This window comes from Budorcas taxicolor, chromosome 12, assembly GCF_023091745.1.
Source record: "Budorcas taxicolor isolate Tak-1 chromosome 12, Takin1.1, whole genome shotgun sequence".
NCBI lineage: Eukaryota > Metazoa > Chordata > Mammalia > Artiodactyla > Bovidae > Budorcas > Budorcas taxicolor.
The window spans coordinates 50,519,048-50,543,361 of record NC_068921.1 but is presented as its reverse complement, the minus strand read 5'-3'; the positions used below and the strand labels follow the sequence as shown (position 1 = coordinate 50,543,361).

At 39.7% G+C, this 24,314-nt stretch overlaps 1 protein-coding gene across 1 annotated transcript; it reads left to right on the top strand.

Moving 5' to 3' along the window:
* Nucleotides 1-2,469: 2,469 nt before the first annotated feature.
* On the top strand, nt 2,470-21,014 carry COMMD6 (COMM domain containing 6). The gene is made up of 4 exons (XM_052650291.1): nt 2,470-2,535; nt 2,624-2,635; nt 13,971-14,123; nt 20,709-21,014. Exons 1-4 carry the CDS (start codon nt 2,470-2,472, stop codon nt 20,757-20,759), a joined length of 282 nt encoding a protein of 93 aa, XP_052506251.1. The 3' UTR covers nt 20,760-21,014.
* Nucleotides 21,015-24,314: the final 3,300 nt, after the last annotated feature.

Here is a 24,314-nt window from a genome sequence, read left to right as displayed (position 1 = left end):
TCACCTGGAGCAGAATGAGCTTGGGCCAGCCTGCTGGTTCCAGGAAGAGAGTAATAGACACTTGGAACACAGCAGAAGCACCTCAGCTGAGCCCAGCCTCTATTGGCCAACCCACTGCTAACCCCCAAGACATATAAGCTAAATAAACGTTTGCTTGTAATATGACATTGGGAATTTGTGGTGGTGGTGGCCCCAGGGTTTATACAGCAACACCTAATTGCTAGATCTGCCCCAAATTTTCATACTCAAATTCAGGGGAGTAACCAGGTGTCAGTTGATACAGCTGCCCCAAATTCAAATAACCAAATAAAAGCATGTAGTTGTTACCTCCAAAAATGTTATTTCCAACTTGACTATACTCATAGTCTCATTTTTCCAGCAACTATTACAAATTCAGCAGCTTCTATTCAAACACATCAGGAAGTTTTTGACAAATTGATGTTTGATGTCTTAATAAAAGCATTTGAGACCCTAAAACTGCTCTTATTTTGTCAAGTTCTTGTATTCTGAGGGATCTGGCAACTTCTCCAACCTTGAACTGAAATAAGCAACCTTTTTTTTTTTTTTTAATTATTTTTTTAGTTGCAACGTGTGGGATCTAGTTCCCTGACAAGGGATCGAACCCAGGGCCCCTGCATTGGGAGCGAGGAGTCTTAGCCACTGGACCACCAGGGAAGTTCCCAACCTTTTTGTTTTATTTACTTAAGTCTACTCACGTTTTTGGAAATTGTAATTCGGTTGATTTGTAAGAAGACGTGGAATTTTGGTCCTTCTTCCAATAACCCATATTTGCCTAGTGGTATAAGTTTACAGCCAACCTACTGTTCTCTTTCCTGCTTGGTTCCATTCCTGGTAGCTTTCTGTTATGCAAATCACAGCATAATCTTTTAAAAGACATTTCACATGGTGTTTGAACATAGTATGTACACAGCCAACAATACCCATAATTCAATAGAAGTGTTGAATGGCTATAACCAAGTTCATGCACACACCTACAAAAACAGCTGAGTCACACCTGCTGCCTGGCTATCTGCCATTGTAAGGAGCCATCTGATGCAACGTGCAGTATGATTTCTGAGGAGTCAAATGAGAAAAAATATGCAGCTAACAATTAACAATTGAAATCCGGGATTTCAACACCTGACTTAATAAAATAAGGTTGGCAAAGCAGTCATGACTAGCCCAGGGAATCTTCTAAGACAAGGCTCCACCCGTCTTTCCCTAGAGCTATTGGAGAGGGTGTTTCTCTGCACACCTGTAACTTCTTCATGGCACACCACTATGATTACTGTCTTATATTTATCCCAGTAGGAATATGTCCAGCTTTCTTTATGTGTAGAGACCCTGTCATATGCCTTTAGCCTGTGTTTCATTGCCAAGCAACCATCCTAAAACATAGCCTTTTTGCATTACTCAACCATCACGGACTCGATGGACGTGAGTCTGAGTGAACTCCGGGAGATGGTGATGGACAGGGAGGCCTGGCGTGCTGCGATTCATGGGGTCGCAAAGAGTCGGACACGACTGAGCGACTGAACTGAACTGAACTGAAGTGAACTGAAGTGAAGTCACTCAGTCGTGTCTGACTCTTGCGACCCTATGGATGGTAGCCTACCAGGCTCCGCGATCCATGGGATTTTCCAGGCAAGAATACTGGAGTGGGCTGCCATTTCCTTCTCCAGGGGATCTTCCCAACCCAGGGATCGAACCTGGGTCTCCTGCATTGCAGACAGACGCTTTTTTGGCCTCATTTGTCGGCCGTATGGATTAAAAAGTGTACCCCCAATAAAAAATCATGACTAGCGTAATATTATCATGTTTCTATAAGCCAGGCATTTAATCTATCAGGTCTCCTTTTTTAAAAATGAGACTCTGTAAGGGCTGATGCTGAAGCCGAAACTCCAATACTTGATGCGAAGAACTCATTTGAAAAGACCCTGACGCTGGGAAAGACTGCAGGCGGGAGAAGGGGACGACAGAGGACGAGATCGTTGGATGGCATCACCGACTCAATGCACATGAGTCTGAGTAAACTCCGGGAGTTGGTGATGGACAGGAATGCCTGGCAGTCCATAGGGTCGCAAAGAGTTGGACAGGACTGAGACTGAACTGAGCTCGCATTGATTTCTAACCAGTCTGCGCCGCCACAAGTCTGCGCTTGCGCAGAGGGCGCTGTGGGCGGCAGACAGGATGAGTCCATGTCTATGGGATAGGTAGGGGGCTGCGGCATCCTAAAGATAGTCGCTCTTTCCCTGCACAGGTTATATGCCAAACATTAAAACCTTTTCCCTTACATTATTTTCTTTATTACTGTTCGGCTCCATAAACCTGATGTCTTATTGAGACTAAGGAGAATAATACAAAGATGTTTCTATCCGCCCCCCCCACGTACCCTGCGTGGGGCGGCCTCGAGGGGCGGGAAGAGGAAGCGGAAGTGCTTGAGGCTTCTGGGAGCGTCCACCAGAGTGGATGGTGGGAACCTTGAACCGTGCTATGGAGGAGTCCAGTGAGCCCCAGTTGGATGCTAAGTCCAAGGTAAGGCCTGGCTTGAAAGGGACTGGGGCAGGGGGCTCCGAAGCAAGAAAGACTGTTCCCTGAATTGTGTTTTCTGCTTCCATTTCAGGTCACCAACCAGGTGAGTGAGTGGCCATCCAGTCCCGTCCTCCGCCCGGCTCTGCTGGGCAAGGGACGGGCGACTGAACCTGGCCCTTCGCCCGCCGCCGGCAGCTGCGGATGATGCCACCGTGAGCCTTTCCTAGCACGCCCCTCTACCAAGGCCTGTGTCCACGAGCCCCTGAGTTTCGTCCCGCCTTCCTGATTGCTTCTTCCACTTTGCTCCTGAGGTTGTAGCCACTAATCTTCCCCCAACCACTCCAGCCCGAAGAGTACAGACCAGATGTTAATCTTCCTTGATTAAGCGCCGTTGATTCGACTCTAGGTGCACAGTATTTGGGCATGTAATATATACAGAGAAGAGATTGTTAAAATTTACAAAGATAGCACCGCAAACATTTTCTTAGCCCTTAAAAAGCCGTTTGTTGAAGATGAAGAGTTTACCTCTAACCTTTCAGTGTTTGTATTTTTTACGCTTGGGATAAGAATTTGAATTTTTAAGCATATCTTAGGACGGTTACTTTTTTGCAAGAGTTCCTGTCTTGTTTCAACTAATAAACTGTTCTTAGCAAGTAACCTGTAACACTACCCAGAAGAGTACTAAAACTACCCAGAAGAGTACTAAAAGAGTATTTTAAACATATAAGTTACCCATGACCACACAAATATAAGAAAGGGCTGAGATAAATAAGCAGAACATAGGGACTGAGAGATGTCCACTGACTGCCCTCTGACATCTGGCTCCAGCTGATCTTGCTGTTGTTTTTGAGGATTCCTGAGAGACTGGGGGAAAAGCAGATAGTAATCAACAGGGGGCTTTGGTCAGAGTTATTGCTTAATAACTTTAATTCAGTCTGTCATAAATCATCTCAACCATTTTCTTACTTTAAGTCCTATGTTTATTTGAGTAAGGTATCCTGAGACTGAAGTATACTGGATTACAGAGTTTTAAACATTGAACCTTTTTTTTGAGGGGGGAGGGTGAAGGGGAAGGTGTGTTTGAAACAACACATTTATTCTTATAGTGCTGGAGATCAGAAGTTCAAAATTATCGAAAGGGAGAGGATACATGTATAATTATGACTGATTTGCATTGTATGGCAGAAACCAACACAACATTGTAAAGCAATTTTCCTCCAATTAAAAAATAAGAAAAAGCTCAAAATTAGTCTCATCGAACTAAAGTCAAGGTACCAGCAGGGCTGTATTTCCTCTGGAAGTTTTAGGGGAGAATCTGCTTCCTTGTCTGTTTCAGCTTCCTACATTCCTTCCCTGTGGCCTCTTCTTCCATCTTCAAAGTGCATCCTTCCGGCCTCTGCTTCTGTCATCACTTGTCTTTCTGCTTTCATCACCATGTTGCCTTTTTTGATGCTGACCCTTCTTCACTTTCTTCTAAAGCGCAGCTGGATAATCCAGAAAAACCTCCCCACATCAAGATCCTAAATTTAGACATATCTACAGAGTCTGTTTTGTCATGTAAAGTAACATATTTACATGTTTCTGGGGATTGCAATGTGAACATCTTAGGGGATTGTTACTCAGTGTGCTCCACATCCCTTCATGCATTCATTCACACATTATATGATTGTGCATAGAAAAAGCCAAGATAATTTACAAGTAGATTATTAGAAATGATATTAGAGTTTAGGAAGATGATTCAGTGTTTTTCTGTAGTTCAAAGACAGAGTTGAAAAATATTTTTGAAAAGATGTCATTTTTAACATTAGTAGGTCATAAGTGCCTTGAAATAAATCTAACCAAAGATGTTGGAACTTTTATGAATAAAATTATAAAAAGTGACCGATTTCTGGTTTCTGGTCCAGTGTGTGAGGAGTTTGGAAGTCATCACTTTGCTTTAAAATAAGTGAAAAGCTGAACAGACTAAAAAATGAACAGTTCTTGGATTTGTCAGAGGAGTGAGGTCACAGGGCAAACTGCTGTCCCCTGAATTGGAGAGACAGGTGAATACAAAGAATTGCAAATCGCTGCAACACAAACCGCCATAAAATCCAGTGCCAGGGTAGGAAAACCCAAACTGTAATTGATGAATTCTTGGGAGGCTCAGTGTAGACAGTTCAGTCGCTCTTTGTGACCCCATGAATCGCAGCACGCCAGGCCTCCCTGTCCATCACCAACTCCCGGAGTTTACTCAAACTCTTGTCCATTGAGTTGATGATGCCATCCAGCCTTCTCTTCCTCTCTCGTCCCCTTCTCCTCCTGCCCCCAATCCCTCCCAGCATCACAGTCTTTTCCAATGAGTCAACTCTTTGCATGAAGTGCCCAAAGTACTGGAGTTTCAGCTTTAGCATCAGTCCTTCCAATGAACACCCAGGACTGATCTCCTTTAGAGTGGACTGGTTGGATCTCCTTGCAGTCCAAGGGACTCTCAGGAGTCTTCTCCAACACCACAGTTCAAAAGCATCAATTCTTCGGCACTCAGCTTTCTTTACAGTCCAACTCTCACATCCATACATGACTACTAGAAAAACCATAGCCTTGACTAGACGTACCTTTGTTGGCAAAGTAATGTCTCTGCTTTTGAATATGCTATCTAGGTTGGTCATAAGTTTTCTTGCAAGGAGTAAGCGTCTTTTAATTTCATGGCTGCAAACACCATCTGCAGTGATTTTGGAGCCCCCCAAAATCAAGTCTGACACTGTTTCCACTGTTTCCCCATCTATTTCCCATGAGACCAGATTGCCATGATCTTAGTTTTCTGAATGTTGAGCTTTAAGCCAACTTTTTCACTCTCCTCTTTCACTTTCATCAAGAGGCTTTTTAGTTCTTTTTCACTTTCTGCCATAAGGGTGGTGTCATCAGTATATCTGAGGTTATTGATATTTCTCCCAGCAGTCTTGATTCCAGCTTGTGCTTCCTCCAGCCCAGCGTTTCTCATGATGTACTCTGCATATAAGTTAAATAAGCAGGGTGACAATATACAGCCTTGACGTACTCCTTTTCCTATTTGGAACCAGTCTGTTGTTCCATGTCCAGTTTTAACCGTTGATTCCTGACCTGCCTTCTCAAGAGGCAGGTCAGGTGTAGACAGGTGTGAGTTAAAATGTTACCCCACCCCCTACCCTCAGTTGTTAATGCAGAAGGATACCCCCAGAAGGATGCAGAGGTGAAATTCAAACTCAGGTCTGTCGACTTGAGTCTGAACTTGTTAAATTTAACAGACCATCCCATCTTGTCCAGCACCAGAAGGTCTAAGGTTACTCATTGCTTCACATTCCAATACTTACAATCATTGTTTTGAACTAATTCACGGTTCCCTTTTATAGATGTCTAATTAGAACTCCTTATAAATGAATGATTGTTGCCACATTTTATTGCTTTCCTTCTTGCTAATTTTATAGTATGAATCAACAGAAGGATGTGTATTGACACATGACATCTAGTGCCATTTTCCCTCTTTCTATTTATGAGATACGTATGCGAGCTCAGTCGCTTCAGTCATGTCTAACTCTTTGTGACCCCATGGATTCTAGCCCCAGGCTCCTCTGTCCATGGGATGCTCCAGGCAAGAATACCGGAGTGGGTTACCTTTCCCTTCTCCAGGGGATCTTCCCAACCCAGGGATCGAACCTGCATCTCTTGAATCTCCTGCATAGGCAAGTGGGTTCTTTACCACTATCGTCACCTAACATAACATATATGAGACGGTGACTTAAATTTTTGTACAGTTTGTGTAATAATTTATAAAATGCATGACTGTTCTTGTTCTTCTGTGTATTGTGTTGGGACCTGCAAGTCACATGAGGATGTATGAACTCCCTTCAGGGATTTTACAGTCTAGTAGATGGTGGGGGAGGGAGACAGATCCACAGATGAGTACTGTTCAAGGCAGAATGTTCTAAGTGCTGCGGTGTAAAAAGTGACATGAACATTCATAGAAAGGTTGAGTAAACCACGAAGGACTTCACAGAGCAGGGAAAACTGGGAGGCATTTTGAATTTTAGATAGACCTTTGAGAGTTGTATTCTAGAGGAATGAGCAGCATGAACAAAAGTGTAAAGACTGAAAGATAATGTAAAGAAAGGATGCGGTCCAGCTTGAGCACGAAAGTGATTTGAGACTGGGCTGTGATGGGACTTAACTGCCAAGGGAAGGGTTCTAACTAGTTCTCGAGGCAGTAGGGTTTTGACCTGCGATGCTAGGTTTGGTTCCTTTATAAGTAGTGTTTAGAGTTTCCTCTGGATTGGAGCTGAGAAAGACCAAAGGCAAGAAACTAATTAGGGGGCCGCAGTAAAATTGAAGGCAAGCCTTTTTTTTTTTTTTTTTTTTTAAGTCATTTGTTTATCTCATTTTTGGCTGCTCTTGAGTCTTCATTGCTGTATGCAGGCTTCCTCTAGTTGTGAGTGGGGGCTACTCTTCCTTGCGGTGCACAGGCTTCTCATTGCAGTGGCCACTCTTGTTATGGAGCACGGACTCTAGGCATGCAGATTTCAGTAGTTGTGGCTCGTGGTCTTTAGACTGGGGCTTCAGTAATTGTGGTGCACGGGCTCGGTTGCCCCATGGCTTGTGGGATCTTCTCTGAGCAGGGATTGAAGCTGTGTCCCCTGCCTTGGCAGGTGGTTTCTTAACCACCGGACTGCCAGCAAAGTCTGAAGGTAGGCTTTTTAAAAGACTTTGTAATGGTGAGATTGGGAAGGAGGGAGTAAATATCAGTGGCATTGACTGAAATCAGATCTTGAGTACCTAGGAATTTTGTAAGTGTTTTGTGTTGCAGAGAGAAAAATCAAAATTAACTGAAGTTTCAAACCTGAGCAACTTGGAAAATAGGTCATTAAAACATTGTTTTAATTATTTGTATTTGCTACAGTTTCTAAAAATGAATAGTTAAGATTAGCTAGTTTTGAGATTTCATTTTTGATAAATCATCATATATCGTAGTAAGTTTATTAACAAAGCTATTTCCAGCTAGTTGTGTTTGCTCTGTTTGAGTTATCTGTCACCACATGACAAACCACCCCAAACTTAGTGACTTAAAACAGCTGTTTAATTGTTTTTCATGAGTCTGTGGGTTAACTGGGCTTAGCTGGGTGGTGGTTTCTACGCCTTCTCAGGTCAGCTGGGACCTCAGTCATCTAGGAGCCTAGTTGGGCCGGAAGTGAAGAGGTCTCACTCACGTGCTAGTCACGACCTGGCCTGAGCTGATCATAGGCATGACTTGGTTCTTCCTCATGTGGCTGCTCACGTCATGATGGCGGGGTTCCAAGTGGGTAGGTCCCAAGATCCAGCATTCCATGAAAAAAACACACGCTTCCAGTTCTCTTAAGGCTCAGGCTCACAGGTTCCAGAGCACCTCTTCTGTCATATTTTACTTGTCAAAACAAGCACAGGGACAGCTCAGATTTGTGCAGGGAGAAAATAAGTCCCCCTTCTTGATGTGAGGAGTGATGTGTACTTACAGAGAGGCGTGGCATTAGTTGTTGGAAACTGTCTTTGGAGATCATTTGCCATATACCCCTGAATTTCTAAACATATTAGTTCAACAGATAACTTATTGGAACATTCAGTTTATATCAGATCAGATAATGTTATAGTAGATTCAGTAGTAACTAGATTGATAAGGCCATTTCCGCCTATGGTGACATAGGGGATGAACCATAATTACCATGATTTTAGAAACTGTTCTAAAGGCTTCCCTGGTGCTCAGCAGTAAAGAATCTGCCTGCCAGTGTTGGAGACCCAGATTCAATGCCTGGGTCAGGAAGATCCCCAGGAGAAGGAAATGGCAACCCACTCCAATATTCTTGCCTGAGAAATCCCACAGACTGAGGAGCCTGGTGGGCTAACAGTCCATGGGGTCACAAAGAATTGGACACGATTTAGCAACTAAATAAAATCAATAAGTCCTATGAAGAAAATCAAAGCATGGATGAAGGTGCTGCTGAGCAAGATGAGAAAGGCTTAGCAAACATTGTCTACTTAGGCTAGAGCTAATAATATTCACAGGTGGCTCGTGGCTACTGTATTGGACAATTGAGGTCTAGCATTTAGAAGATGCTAAACATTCTTGCCCCATCCCAGACCTGTCTGCTTTTCTTTACTTATTAGAACTTTATGTAATTCTGAATCATTGTCTTGTTGCAGCTAAGTATTGATATAATGAAAAGGGCTGGGATATGGAATCAGACAAATTTGGATTTGAGTACCAGCTCTATTAGTTTTGTATCCTTGGATGAGTTGCTTAACCAGTCTTTTCCTTATAGTACTTTAGAGAGCAGTTAATGTGTACAGAATACTTTCCATTTGAAAACTTTTATTTAAAAAAGGAGAGAACATAGAAGTGTGTATTTTGTGATTCTGGCAATAAAACTTGCATACAAAAACTGGGAATGAGGACATAGGAATATGACGATAGTTTTTCAGATGGCACAGTTTTGCATGATTATTTTTTAAATTTTCTCTTAGGTTGTATTTTGAAAAATAAAAGTTAAATTTAAACTGAAATGGTCTTAAAATTTTTTTCTTTGTACACAATTTTTATTGCAATATTTTTATGTTATTGATAACTTCAGCCATAATTTCTCGTTATTGTTCAGTTGCTGAGTTGTGCCCAACTCTTTGCTGCCCCGTGTAATTGCAGCATGGTGGGCCTCCCTGTCCTTCATTATCTCCTGAAGTTTGCTGAAACTCATGTCCATTGAGATGGTAATGGCATCCAACCATCTCATCCTCTGCCAACCCCTTCTCCTTTTGCCCTTAGTCTTTTCCCAGCATCAGGGTCTTTTCCAATGAGTTGGCTCTTTGTGTAAGGTGGCCAAAGCACTAGACCTTCAGCATCAGTCCTTCCAATGAATATTCAGGGTTGATTTCCTTTAGGATTGACTGGTTTGATTTCCTTGCTATCCAAGGGACTCTCAAGCATCTTCTCCAGCACCTCAATTCGAAAGCATCAGTTCTTCAATGCTCAGCCTTCTTTATTGTCCAACTCTCACATCCATACATGACTACTGGAAAAACTGTAGCTTTGATTATATGTTCCTTTGTAGGCAGAGTGATGTCTCTGATTTTAAATATTTGAATATGCTATCTAAGTTTATCATAGCTTTTCTTCCAAGGAGCAAATGTCTTTGAATTTCATGGCTGAGGTTACGATCCACAGTGATTTTGGAGCCCAAGAAAAGAAAATCTGCCACTGTTTTTATTTTTTCCCAACCTATTTACCATGAAGTCATGGTGCCAGTTTTTTGAATGTTGAGATATAAGCCAGGTTGTCAACTAATAGTGTGACAGACTACAGCTAATTTCTTTTTATCCTTTTAATCTTTTTGTCTTTTAATCTTTTTATCTATAGTTGAATCTTGATTTTTTTTCTTTGTATTCGTTTTACTTATGTATATTCTCATTTTTTTTTTTCTTTACTACTGGCTTTTTCTGTATTTTTTTTAAAATAGTTTCCTTCATTCTATAAGAAATTTGAACTATATTGCTTTATTTTTAATATTCTCCACAGCCCTGTTTTTTTTTTTTTTGAAAATCTTCTCTGCAGCTAATTCCTATTTGAGGCTCAACACACTTCTTAGAAGTCTTGTTTTTAATTTGCATGTAAATATTCAGTCTAGAATTTGAGAAATTCTCATCCCATAAACTTAATCCCAGCTGTTTTCCCCATGTGAAAAGCTCTTTTTCCCACAGTAAATGACAGCTCTCCCTAATTTTCCCATCTGCCGATTCTATCGTAATGGTCAGTGAATTCCAACGTTGTGTTCTTTAGTTGCTGTTCTGCTTGAAATGTTCTGGATAATCCAGAGTTTTATTTCACTTTTCAATATTTTACTCTATCATTTTATTGTGGACAGTAAAAATATAACTTCTTGCATCAATGAGTTGTATGGCCAAATACATTTAAAAAATGATTGGTTAGGTTTCTGAATGTCACCATCTAACTGATGTAAAATGATATCTCTAATCATGAACTCCCTTGAAGTCTGTGCTGAAATTTCTAGCTGCTTAGTGAACATTCCTATTTAGATATTCCTTATCCCTTTTTTTGGTGTTAATTGTATTGGTTATGGTTGATTTACAGTATTGTGCTTTAGATGTACAGCAAAGTGATTAAGTTATATATACATATACATATATTAATTATTTTTTAGATTCTTTTCTTATATAGGTTAATTATCACGTTTTGATAATACTTTTAGACTTAAAATATAAAAAGCCCTGGTTCCTATATGATCTATTTTCTTCAGGCTCAAACCTTTATAGTTGTGTTTGATACCTCCCTTAACCCTGCAGACAATCATCAAGACCTGTCAAGTCATTCTTTTATCGATAAGCCTAATCCTACGTGTCACCACTGTAGTTCCAGTACAGAAAACCTTGAACCTGGATTACTGTGTTCTCCTGCCACCAGATGAATATTTTTAAATCAATACTTTCATGCTGTTCTCTGTACTCAGAAACTTTTAGTGAGTACTTGTTGCCAATTGGAAAAGTTTAAATAACTTGACATGATAATGTTTTTCATAATAAGATAAAATACAGTTGACCCTTGAACAGTATAGGGATTAATCAATATGTAATTTATAGTTGGTTCTCCATATCCTGGGTTCCTCTGCCTATATGTGGATTCAACCAACTGCAGACCGTGTAGTACTCTGCTATTTACTATTAAAAAGCATCTGTGTGTAAGTGGACCCCTGCATTCAAACCCACACTTTTAAATAGTCAACTCTAACTTTTGAAAACTTACACAGTTTTGCAAAAAGTTATGGCTTCTTGATTCTTGAACTTTTGTCAGCTTTATTTTCCATACTTTCTTATAAGAACCTTTCACTTGAAGACAAATAAATGCCCTGTCCCTTAGCCACATATCAACTGTTTTCATCTCTAGTTGGTTCAACTTAATATTTACCAAGCATTTGTTCTTTGCTCTATGTATATTTAAGGAATATATAAAACATTTTTTCCCTCTCATTTTCAGTTCTGTTATTCTTCAAACCTTAACTTCATTCCCACTAATGCTTTCCTTTCAATAAAATTTTCCTTTCAACCAGAAATGTGGAGCTCACTGACATATCCTCCCCTTCTTCTGCTACATGTGCAAGGGAACACATATACCAAAACATACATAACATAAGAATTATTTAATGAATAATTTTACTCTTTCTAGTTGTACTGAGATATAACTGAAGTACAGCTCTGCATAATGACTTGACATACATATACTGCAGGACGATTACTATAGTTAATCAACCTCCATCTCCTCAAATAGTTACCGAAAAAATGGGTAATTTAAAGGTGAACATCTGTGTAATTACAGTCAAAACGCAAGAAATACAACAGTACAAAGTACAACTACCTTTCCCTGGTGGCTCAGAGGTAAAGAATCCCCTTGTAGTGCAGGAGATGCGGGTTTGACCCCTGGGTCAGGAAGATCCCTTGGAGAAGGGAATGGCAGTCCACTCCAGGATTCTTGCTTGGAAAATCCCATGGACAGAGGAGCCTGGCAGGGTACTGTCCGTGAACTCACAGGAGTTGGTCATAACTTGGTGACTAAACCACTGCCACACAGTACCCTAGAAGCTCACCATATGCCCCTCTCCGATCAAATATCCTCCACTTTCCTCCCTGGAGGTAATGATTATCCCTTTGTGATAATCATAGCCTTGCTTTTTTCCACAGTTTTGCCATCTGTATACGCATATGTAAACAATATCATATTTCCTTTTTTCAAGTTTTTAAGTGAATGGAATAATGAAATTTTTGACTTGTCTCAAGATTTTTTGTGTTAAGGGTAGCTGAAGTTCATTTTCATTGCTCTGCAGCATTTCATTTATTACTGATGAACATCTGAGTATCTGTAGTTTAGGGCTGTTTTTAATATAACTTCTGAGAACTTTATTATATAAGTATCTTGTTTTTCTAAGTTTTATCCCTAGTAATTGACTCACTGGATCTCTGGACATGTATAACTTTAAGTGAAGCTAATTTTCTGAAAGACTGGCCCAGTTTAGACTGCCATCAGTGCACTGTGACACATCCTTCCATGCCAGTTTTAGAATCGTCAAACTTAAAATTGTGCTATTTTGGTGGGTGTGTAGTGATATCTCTTTGTGGTTTAAATGTGCATTTTCCTGTTTCCTTTCATATATTTATCAGCTTGTAGTTCTTTTCTTGTTTACCCATTATCCTTTCTCTATTTTTGTATGGGAAACTTTTATTTAAAAAGGACCTGTACAGATCCTTTTTACTTATCAAAGATGTTAACCTTTTATCAGGACCAGCCTGGCCTTCATACTGTAGTTGATTTTGTCTAAAGCCAGTCTGAACATGGGAGGAAAGTTTGGTCCTTATGGTAAACCCACCTTTAAAAAAATGTTACTAATAAGTAAAGCTGTTTGCCCAGTAAGCATTCATTTGGTCACAAAAGGTATTGGTCAATAGGTACTTTTGGTAAGTGCCTACTGTTTCCTACCTATCTGCCTAAGCTCTGGGTACAAGATACAAAATTTTCTTCCGTATACTGTCTTAAGGTTTGAACTCTGTATTAAGGGCTGCATTTATCCAGTCCTGTTTTATGTCATGGAAACACAGCAATCATTGAAAAGAATTAGCTAGAAGGTATTGAGGCAACCAGTAGTCAATAAGCATGTACTCTTTGGAGTCAAAAAGACTTTGGTTTCAGCTATGAGTCTGGAAATGTGTGACCTTGTGCATATTATGTCAGCTCTCTGAAATTTAGTTTTATCACCTGCAAAATGGAAATAATAGTTTATAATGTTATGATGATTCAGTGTGGCATTTAATGGATGTAAACTGCCTAGCACATCACCTGCCAAGTATCCATCAGCAGTGATGAAATCTAAAACCACCTTCCCCAGTATTCACGCTAGTGTAAGGTTTCAGGTCAAGGACTGAGATGAGGAAGGAAACGAATTGTTCTCATGTGTGCCTCAGTCAAATATGAAGATGGTATATAACTCACGTTCCACTTTAGGACTTTCGGGTTGTGAAATGCAGGAAGGACATATGTGGAACAGGAAAATGAGATAAAAGATGATTCAAAAGTCCCCTTAAGGACAGAAGCAAACTGAAAAACAAAGGAAAATGATATTGACACATCTACCTCCATTTCACATCTGGTGGAAAATTTTGTTTTTGTGTTTTCCCTTTTGTAATTATGACAGTGTTGTTGTTTTCCAACCCTGTTTGTGTCCCTTTGCCTCTTTCCATGTTCATTTGATTATTATCCCCCTAACAATATTAAGTTGAAGACATTTTCTTTTATTATGATTGGCCTTGAAATTAAAACTTGAATTCGAGAGCAGTGAAAGTGAATAAATATCTGCATTCAGGGCAATGTTATAACTGGTGTATTATTGTGAACTCTTTTATTACAGCTCATAGATTTTCAGTGGAAGCTGGGTATGGCTGTGAGCTCCGACAGTTGCAGATCTCTTAAGTATCCTTATGTTGCAGTGATGCTCAAAGTGGCAGATCATTCAGGCCAAGTGAAGAACAAGTCCTTTGAAATGACAATCCCACAGTTTCAGGTTTGTGATATAATGCATTCGGTTTTAGCTGTTATTCTATAACTGCTGCTTAAAAAGATACATAAAATCATTTTTAAGAGAAAATTTTAACTTGATTTGCAATTCTTTTGAGTGCTTTACATTTATTAACACATACAAAAGATCTCAATTTGTTTTATTTTGGAATTATTAGTATATTATTTTCAATATAACATTTGAATTTGTATACTTTGACACTCCATCACTTCCGTAGTACTCATCTGTGAGTGTATTTAAGAAATTTGCATCTTTTCTAGCTGGATATTTACTTTGTATTTAACTGTTTTATTCTTCTTAGGCTTAACATTCAAGAATGATAAAGCTAAATTAATCTTACCTTTGAACAGTATTGACCTTGAATTTTCTGACTAATAATGTTTACTAAATGCAGATCAGATCACTGATACTAGTACTTGATAGCTAATTTTATCTGCTAGGGTTTTGAGTAACCTAGTAGTTTATATTTAGAATCATGTTATATATATTATTTTTAGTGTGTGTGTGCACATGCACACTCAGTTGCTCGGATGTGTCCAGTTCTCTGTGGGCCCATGGAGTAAACCCCACCAGGCTGCTCTGTCCATGGAATTCTCCAGGCAAGAATACTGGAGTGGATTGCCATTTCATCCCCCAGGGGATCTTCCTGACCAAGGGGTCAAACCTGTAACTGTTAGTCTCTTGCATTGGCAGGCGGATTCTTTATCACTGCACCACCTGGGAAGCCCATTATATATATTATTATTTCACCTCTTTTCTGTAAGCAAGAAAGGGAGAAAGAAGGTAGATGAGAAATCAGATTTTCTTTTCAGTGTACATACAGGGAAATGCTTTGTCTTTGGCTAATTTAACTGACCTTGGAGTTTTGTTTTTGTTTGTTCATTTTGATACCTATGGTGAGTGAATAGATATGAATTCTTACTTATAGCTCTTCCTACTCTAAAAAAGTCAAATAATCTAAGAAAGGCCACCATGATTAATGAAATGGAAATGTAATGAGAATTCTTTATAAAACTGAAAATATATTGGTCCCAGACTTCTTTTTTTTTCTTCTTGATATATATATTGTATTGAAGTATGGTTGACTTACAGTTTTTCAGGTACACAGCAGGGTGATTCAGTTATACATATACATATGTTATTTTTGAGATTATTTTCCATTATGGGTTATTACAAGATATTGACTATTGTTCCCTGTGCTATACAATACACCTTTGTTGCTTGTTGTATATCTGCTGTTTCTTTTAAATTAGAAATCTAGCATTCTATTCATACAAAATCAAGTGGAATCAAAATGTCATAATTTTTTTAGACAAAATTTATGTTTTCTAAAATATACGTATATTACACATACTATATATATATATAATGGCACCCCACTCCAGTACTCTTGCCTGGAAGATCCCATGGATGGAGACGCCTGGTAGGCTGCAGTCCATGGGGTCGCTAAGAGTCGGACACGACTGAGCGACTTCCCTTTCACTTTTCACTTTCATGCATTGGAGAAGGAAATGGCAACTCACTCCAGTGTTTTTGCCTGGATAATCCCAGGGACGGGGGAGCCTGGTGGGCTGCTGTCTATGGGGTCGCACAGAGTCGGACACAACTGAAGTGACTTAGCAGCAGCAGCATACATATATATGTATACAGAAGCTTTTCAACCACACTTGATAAAGACTTGAGAAGGAACTTCAAAAAAAAGAGAGAGAAAAGTTGGAGAAATTGGAAAGCATGAACTAAGTGAAATGGGAGCACTGAATATGGAATAGGAAAAACGGAACAAACTAGGTAAAAATAAAAGATCATCATATAGTCCAATTGTTTTTACACATGGCTGCTCATTAGAAACATATCTGGGGTTTTGAGGAAGAATAGTAATACCTGGGCATTTGTATTTTTTAGCAAATTCCAAGATAATTCTCATATGCATCTGGATTTTAAAAAGTGATTACAAATTTTTCTATTAAATAGCAATTTTGGTGATACAGAATTCTATTTTTTTCTGTTGACCAGTCATGATACAATGGTATTAAGTGAGTAATAGTTACATAATCACAGTAGTAAAAGATGTTTATCAGTTTTCACAAACAAAAGCCAGACAAAAAATAAAAAGATAATTACAGTTGCAAGCCATAATGGGAACATGATTAATCTAACAGTATAAAGTAATTATATATACTTTAGGGGGTCAAGCAGAGTGATGTGGTAAGTTGAAGTGCATACATGCATATGTTTTCATCTGCCTGGCCAGTCTTTGTCTTTTGGTTGGTGCATCAATCCATTTACATTTAAGGTAATTATCGATATGTATGATCCTATTTCCATTTTCTTTTAGGTGTATTTTCTGTAGGTCTTTTCCTTCTCTTGTGTTTCCTGTCTGGAGAAGTTCCTTTAGCATGAAAAGATGGTTTGGTGGTGCTGAATCTCTTAACTTTTGCTTGTCTGGAAAGCTTTTGACTTCTCCATCGTATCTGAAGGAGAGTCTTGCTGAGTATTCTTGGTTGTAGTTTCTTCCCTTCTGTCACTTGCAGAGTTTCTGTTGAGAAATCAGCTGACAACCTGATAGGAGTGCCCTTGTATGTTGTGTGTCATTTTTCCCTTGTTGCTTTTAATAACTGTGTGTCTTGGGGTGTTCCTCCTTGGGTTCATCCTGCCTGGGACTCTCTGCTTTTCTTGGACTTGGTTGATTATTTCCTTTCCCCTCTTAGGGAAGTTTTCAGCTATTATCTCTTAAAATATTTTCTCAAGTCCTTTCTCTCTGCTCTCCTGAGACCACTGTAATGCGAATGTTGGTGCTTTAATGTTGTCCCAGAGGTCTCTTAGGCTGTCTTCATTATTTTTTTTTTCATTCTTTTTCTGTATTCTGTTCTGTGGTAGTGATTTCTACCATTCTGTCCTTCAGGTCATTCATCCGTGCTTCTGCCTCCATTACTCTGCTCTTGATTCCTTCCACTGTGTTGTTCATCTCTGTTTGCTCTTTAGTTCTTCTGCATCTTTGGTGAACATTTCTTGCATTTTCTCTGTTCTGTTTCTGAGATCCTGGATCATGTTCAATATCATTATTCTGAATTATTTTTCTAGAAAGTTGCCTATCTCTACTTCATTTAATTGGGGGGTTTGTATCATGTCCCTTCATTTGGGTTATAACTCTGCTTTTTCATCCTGATTAACTTTCTGTAATGTGGTTTTTGTCCTACTCACCATGGGACTGTGGTTCTTCTTGCTTCGTCTGTCTGCCCTCTGGTGGATGAGGCTAAGAGGCATCTGTACGCTTCCTGATGGGAGGGAGAAGGTGGGAAAAACTAGGTCTTGCTCTGGTGGGCAGGGCCTTGCTCAGTAAATCTTTAATCCAATTATCTGCTGATGGGTGGAGTTGCACTCCCTCCCTGTTAGTCATTTGGCCTGAGGCGACCCAGCCCCGGGGTCTATGGGCTCTATGGTAGGGTTAATGGCAGCCTCCAAGAGGGCTTATGCCAAGGGGGACATAAAGCCAGGAAGGCCTTAATCCTAGAAGGCCAGGATTGCTGCTACCAGTGCCTCCATCCCTGTGGTGAGCCGTTGCCAACCCACGCATCCACAGAAGACTCTCTGACACTCGCGGGTAGTTTTGGTTCTGTCTCCTGTGGGCTTGCTGCTCCTTTACTCTGGGTCTTGGTGTGTAAAAGGTTTTGTTTGTGCCCTCCAAGACTGGAGTCTCTGTTTCCCCCATCTTACGGAAGTCCTATAGTTAAATCCCGCTGGCCTTCAAGGTCAGATTCCCTGGGAATTCCTAGTCCCTTTGTCAGATCCCCAGGCTGGAAAGCCTGATATGGGGCTCAGAACCTCCACAAGTGGGAGAACCTCCTTGGTATTACTGTTCTCCAGTTTCTGGGTTGCCTACCTGGTGGGTATGAGATTTGATTTTATTGTGATTGTGCCCCTCCCTCTGCCGGGGCTTCTTTGTCTTTGGATCTGGGGTATTTTGGTGTGTTCCAGCGTCCTCCTGTTGATAGTTGTTGAACAGCTGGTTGCAATTTTGGTGCTCTTGCAAGAGGAGACGAGTGCACGTCCTTCTACTCCACCATCTTGAACTGGAACCCCGGACTTCTATTTTAAGAAAATCTCCTCATATACCACTCAAGGATGCTTTTCTGTAATTTCTTTATTTTCGCTGTTGCCCGGGCTTTTCTCTGTTTGCAGCAAACGGGGGTAGATGCAGTACATGGGCCTCTCTTAGGACAGGCATGCGGGCTTCAGTGGTTGCGACACACGGACTTAGTTGCTCCAAGGCATGTGGGACCTCCCTGGACCAGGGATCGAACCCAGGTCTCCTGCATTGGCAAGCAGATTCTTTACCACTGAGCCACAGGAGAAAGCCCTCTGGGATACTTTTGATTTCTTTTACAAACTGTATTTTCCCCCAGCTTTATTGAGGTAAAATTGACAGAAATTGTATACATGCAAGTTATACTATGTGATGTTTGGGTATATGTTTACATTATGAAAAGATTCCTACTGTCAAACTAATTAATATATCCATCATCTCACGTAGTTAACATTTTGTATGTGTGTGGTAAAAACTTGAAATCTCTTCCCTAGCAGATTTCAAGTATGTAGTGATTATATTATTAACTGTGGCCAGCACCTATGCCTTAGGTCTCCAGAGCTTACTTCCCTTGTAACTGAAAAGTTCTACCTCTTGACCAGCATTTCCTCATGTCCTCTACCTTCCCAGCCTTGGTAACTGCTATCTGTTCTCTGTTACCATGAATCTCACTTTTTTTTAGATTCCACGTATAAGTAAGATCATGTAGTATTTGTCTTTCTGTGTCTGGCTTATTTTACTTAGCATATTGTCCTCCAGGTTCACCCATATTGTCAAAAATAGCACAACTGCCTTCTTCTCAAAGGATGAATAATACTGTGTATATATACACACCACATTTTCTTTATCCATTCATCTGTCACTAGACACTTGGGTTGTTTCCATACCTTGGCTATTGTGAGTAATGCTGCATTGAATCTGAGAGTGCAGATATCTTTTTGAGGTAGTGATTTTAAGGATTTTCTTTCCTTTTAATTTCTTTCTCTTAGAACTGATATGTCCACTTTAGAACGAAAAAGGGTCATGCTTCAACACTATTAATGTGAAGTGGTGTCTTGGAAGCAGTTAAGACTAGGTTGAAAAGAAATAAATGCAGTGTATTGTGATATATGAGTAGCCTTCAGCTGAATATAAAGACCAAATCCACTTCAAAAAGTAATACAGGTCTCAGTCCTTTTGTAATTTATAATACTGGCCTAATTCTTATTTTTCTTTGCTGCATTTTTGCTCCCAGATTCCACCTCTTAAAATTTTCTCAGGAAAAAGATCACAAATGGGACAGCTCTTTTAAAGTTAGTTCTTACATGGCTGATAGCTAACCAGGCAGTCAGAGCCTGTTAGTCCCATTACAAAACTGCGGATGAAGGAACATTCTTAGAGCTTTTGATTAATATCTTTTTAGTAGCTGAAATTGGAGAAGGCAGTGGCAACCCACTCCAGAACTCTTGCCTGGAAAATCCCATGGACGGAGGAGCCTGGTAGGCTGCAGTCCATGGGGTCGCTAAGAGTTGGATACGGCTGAGCCACTTCACTTTCACTTTTCACCTTCATGCATTGGAGAAGAAATGGCAACCCACTCCACTATTCTTGCCTGGAGAATCCTGGGGACGGGGGAGCCTAATGTACTGCCGTCTATGGGGTCGCACAGAGTTGGACACGACTGAAGCGACTTAGCAGCAGCAGCTGAAATTATGATCATCAGTATATGTTTTTGAACAAATGTTTACTTCCTCCTTCATAATAAATTTACACGTGAATTAAAACAAAATACAGATACTCTTTTAAGAAGCAAAATAGAGAATTAAGTCCAAAGAAGAGGGAAAATATGAGGATATAAATCCAGGTGGTGCTAGTGGTAAAGAATCCTCCTGCTAATGCAGGAGACGCAAGAGATGCTGGTTTGATCCCTGAGTCAGAAAGATCCCCTGGAGGAGGAAAGAGCAATCCACTCCAGTATCCTTGCCTGGAAAATCCCATGGACAGAAGAGCCTGGCAGGCCCTAGTCCATGGGATTGCAAAGAGTCAGACACCACTGAGCACACACGCATATAAGCTGCTATCAGTGTTGGGTCTCTCTTATTGTAATTGACAAGACAGCCTCTATCAATCACCCTGAAATGCAGTCTTTCACTAAATTAAAACTGGTTCAAAGCCTGGGACCCAATGTGTCATTTTTTAAAAGTCTTTATTGTTTATGATAGTGCTGGACATTTAATAAATCTTTGTGGTGTGGTCCTAAAGAACTTTGTTGGATGCTTTCAGAAAGTTTATTCATGAGCTAATTATTCAACCCTACAGTAGTATTTTTGCTTGCACCAGATTACACCTTTTGCTTCTTATGGTAAGCTTCGAATAATAATAGTTGAGGATTTAACATTAAAATGCAGACTTAATAAGTTATAGACCCACCGCTGGACAGATATAATTAAAAGAACTAAAGAATCCTCTAAAAGCAAAATTAATATTGTTTCCCCCTTTCTCCTCAGAATTTCTACAGACAATTCAAGGAAATTGCTGCAATTATTGAAACTGTGTGAAAACTGATTCTAAACTGAAAATAATCTAAAATCACGGACTTCACTTTCTGCAACAAAGCTGCTTAAGGATCGAATGATATTTATTGAATGAAAATTATACTTTTGGTTTTCCACTTTTTTAAATAATAATAAAAAAAATCAGACAAACAGGAATTACAAAGTGGTGATCGATGCACAACTTTGTGAATGTACCAAGAACCACTGATTTGGATAGTTTAAAGGGTAAATTCTGTGGTATGTGAATTATATCTTAATAAAAAAATAAATCAGTTGAATAATAGTAAAAGCAACACAAGTTTATGTATTAAACCAAAAGTTTTAAAAATTACTGGTAGTGTTACCCATTTTATAAACAAGCTCTTACATAGATGCCTTTATATACAGTCATATATAACGTATATATAAATGGCAAAAATAGTATTTGATTAGGATAATGTTACTTTACAAATTCAGTTTTATAACATTCATTTGCTATGAAAGCAGTTAGCGAGAAGAGTGAGGCTGCTGCTTCTCAAAAAAATTTGGAATCAGGTTAGGATTGGCCATTGCTCCCTTATATTAGCCAAGCATTCAGATATTTCTGTTATTAATATTGTAGAAAGCTCAAGTATATGCAGACATAGAAAGATAAGTTTTATTAAGAATTTATATACAACTGAGTTAACCTGGTAACACAGATTATTGTGTTAGGTGATCTCTTGAATTTAGATTTGTAAACCAGTTAAAATATTTTATAAAACCACAACAGTTGACACTATATGGCATTTCTCAGTTAAACAGATCACTGGAATAGACTATGTGGCCTAGAAATAGATCAAGACATTTGAGACAAAGATGGTATTTCAGTTGGATGAGAAAACAGTTTAATAAATGATACTAGTAGTGACAGCACATACAAAAGTAAATTTCAGATGAGTTAACGATTTAACTATAAAATATAAAAATTAGAAGTGTTATAGAGTATGTTAATTAAGGCTTGGGAAGACAGCAATTCCACAACTGTAATATAAAACAAATATATCTGAAATATAAGAATTAAAAATTCACATGTGAGAAAAAAATGGGTCCTAAACAAAAGACCTACTATGTTGATGTGTAAGTTAGCTCTTAGTCTACAAACAAATTTCTTTAAATATTTGAAGTAAGAAGATATTTTTATATAAGAAATGAGATGTTCACTTAACTGTGAGAAAGACTGAGGGAATAAGGAGAAATTATTGCTAGCTTTTAGAAAATCCGGTAATGCAGGAATTTCAGGGAAAGCCCCTGCCAGTACTCTCTGCACAATGCAGGATGTCACCTGGAAGCCACTATACAGGCCATTTCTGCCATCTGTCAGGATGTTCGAATGAAATAAAGGCTGCCTGCTTTCTTCACTCTTCTAGTTTCAGTGAGAGTGCCTCTGATTGGTGGACGTTAAACCAGGATCCTGTTGACACAGGAATCTGGTCAATTGAGTTTCTAGTCTTTCAGCACTAGAAAGGAAGGGAGATTTAGAAAAGTAAAAATGGTGCTGAGTATTCGTACTCTGCTGATAGGAGTTGTTATGGTCTTTTTTGCAAAGTGATGTAGACACACATGTTATGTAGAAATTTCACAACTCAGAAATTGCAGTTGAGAAATACATCCTTTGGAATAAAGCCACTAATCTATATAAAAACATTTGCAAATTTGGCTAAATGTTCACCCAGTTCCAGTTTGGGCACACAAGAAGGCTGCATTTTCCAGCCTCTCTTGCAGTTAGTTTGGGGCCTCTGATTGGGTTGTAGCCAGTGGAATCTGGGGCAGACGTGTCCCAAACCACATCCAGTCTTTGTCATAAACCTTTCTTTGGCCTCCAAGCTTTCTCTCATGTTGACTGCTGGAAATGAAAAAATCTGAGAGAGTAAACCCACAAGATGGATCCCCTGAATCACGACTGGAGGCACACTCATGGTAACAGCCTGACTTGCACCAGGCAGTGATGTCAGCTAGAACCAAACTCTTGTGGTAAGCTGGTGAGATTTTTAGAGTGTTCATTACCACAGCAAGTAAGCTTAAACTTGAATAACAAGATATTTGTATGAAGATTTTTATTGTAACATTTCCTCAAGCAGTACAAAGCAAAATGAAGCAGCGACTGTCTATAATAAAGAATAAATGGTTGAATAAATTCATTGTATCTCTGCTCTAGCATACCACTCACCTGCCATTATCAATATGTATTGACAATACACCTGCTGTTAACACATACAGTTATTTCATAAAACCATGTAAAATGTGCTCAATATATATTTGAATTCTTAATTGAAAATTAGGGAAATCAAGGAAAGATGCTTACCGGATTGTAAGCATTGATGGAGAGGGCATATGAAGAGGGAGAGGAAGAGCAATAAAAAACTTACTTTTAAGTTCATATTGCATTATTGAAAAATACCATTTTATTAAAAAAAATACTTGAGGGACTTCTCTGGCAGTCCAGTGGTTAAGACTCCATGCTCCCAATGCATAGGGCATAAGTTCCATCCCTGGTTGAGGACCTAAGATCCAGCATGCTACATGATGTGGCCAAAAAATAAAGATTGAAAGAAATTGTTAAAATACTTGATAAAAATGTTGGTTTTTATGTATGCTTCTGAAAAGTCCTTAACAGTTCTTTTCATGGTATAATGTTGTGTCTTTAACAAATGTGTAGTGCATCCCCAAACCAGGAGACAAACCTGAAATACATCAAACAGGCCTCGCTGTGCTATAGAAATGATGACCCCAGCTGGGGTCTGACATTTTGGCTGGCACCACTGCAGGAAACGTCATTTCTACCTCTTACCTTTGTTTCCTCTTCTGACCCTCCCTGCTGGGAATTTTCAGTCCACTTCACACCCTGTCAACATACCCGCAGGTCTGTTACGTGAATGCACTTTCTTGGTCCTCTGCTTGGTAGCACACTAGTGTGAGGAGCCCAGGTCTATTGCCTGCGGCTGCTGATCCTTGTACTCAGACCCCACCAGCATGAAGGGTTAGCTGACTGGTCTTTCGTGGCTTACCAGCTGCCCACAGATGTACTCCGTTACCCACCCTTTGCAAGGTAGCACACTCAAGATCGTAGGATTGCGAGACGGCAAAGCCCTTTTCTGTCCCTACTTCTGTCTTTTCGGGTACCAACTTCATTTTGTTGTTCAGTTGCTCAGTTGTGTCCAACCTTGTGACCCCTTGCAACTTCAGTGAACCAGGCTTCTCTGTCCTTTACTGGAGTTGGTTCAAACTCGTGTCTGTTGAGTCATGATGCCATCCAACCATCTCATCCTCTGTTACCCGCTTCTGCTGCCCTCTGTCTTTCTCAGCATTAGTTTCTTTTCCAATGAGTTGGCTCTTTGCAACAGGTGGCTAAAGGGTTGTAGCTTCAGCTTCAGCATCAGTCCTTCCAATGAATATTCAAGCAACTTCATTGTACCTGCCCGCCCCTGCTCCCCCAAAATCAGAGTAGAAACCTGCCTGCCCAATCTGAGTTAAAACCATACACTTGACTTCCCAGACTGTGCTTAGAATCTTTCCATCGCCCACCCACTCGAGTTTAAC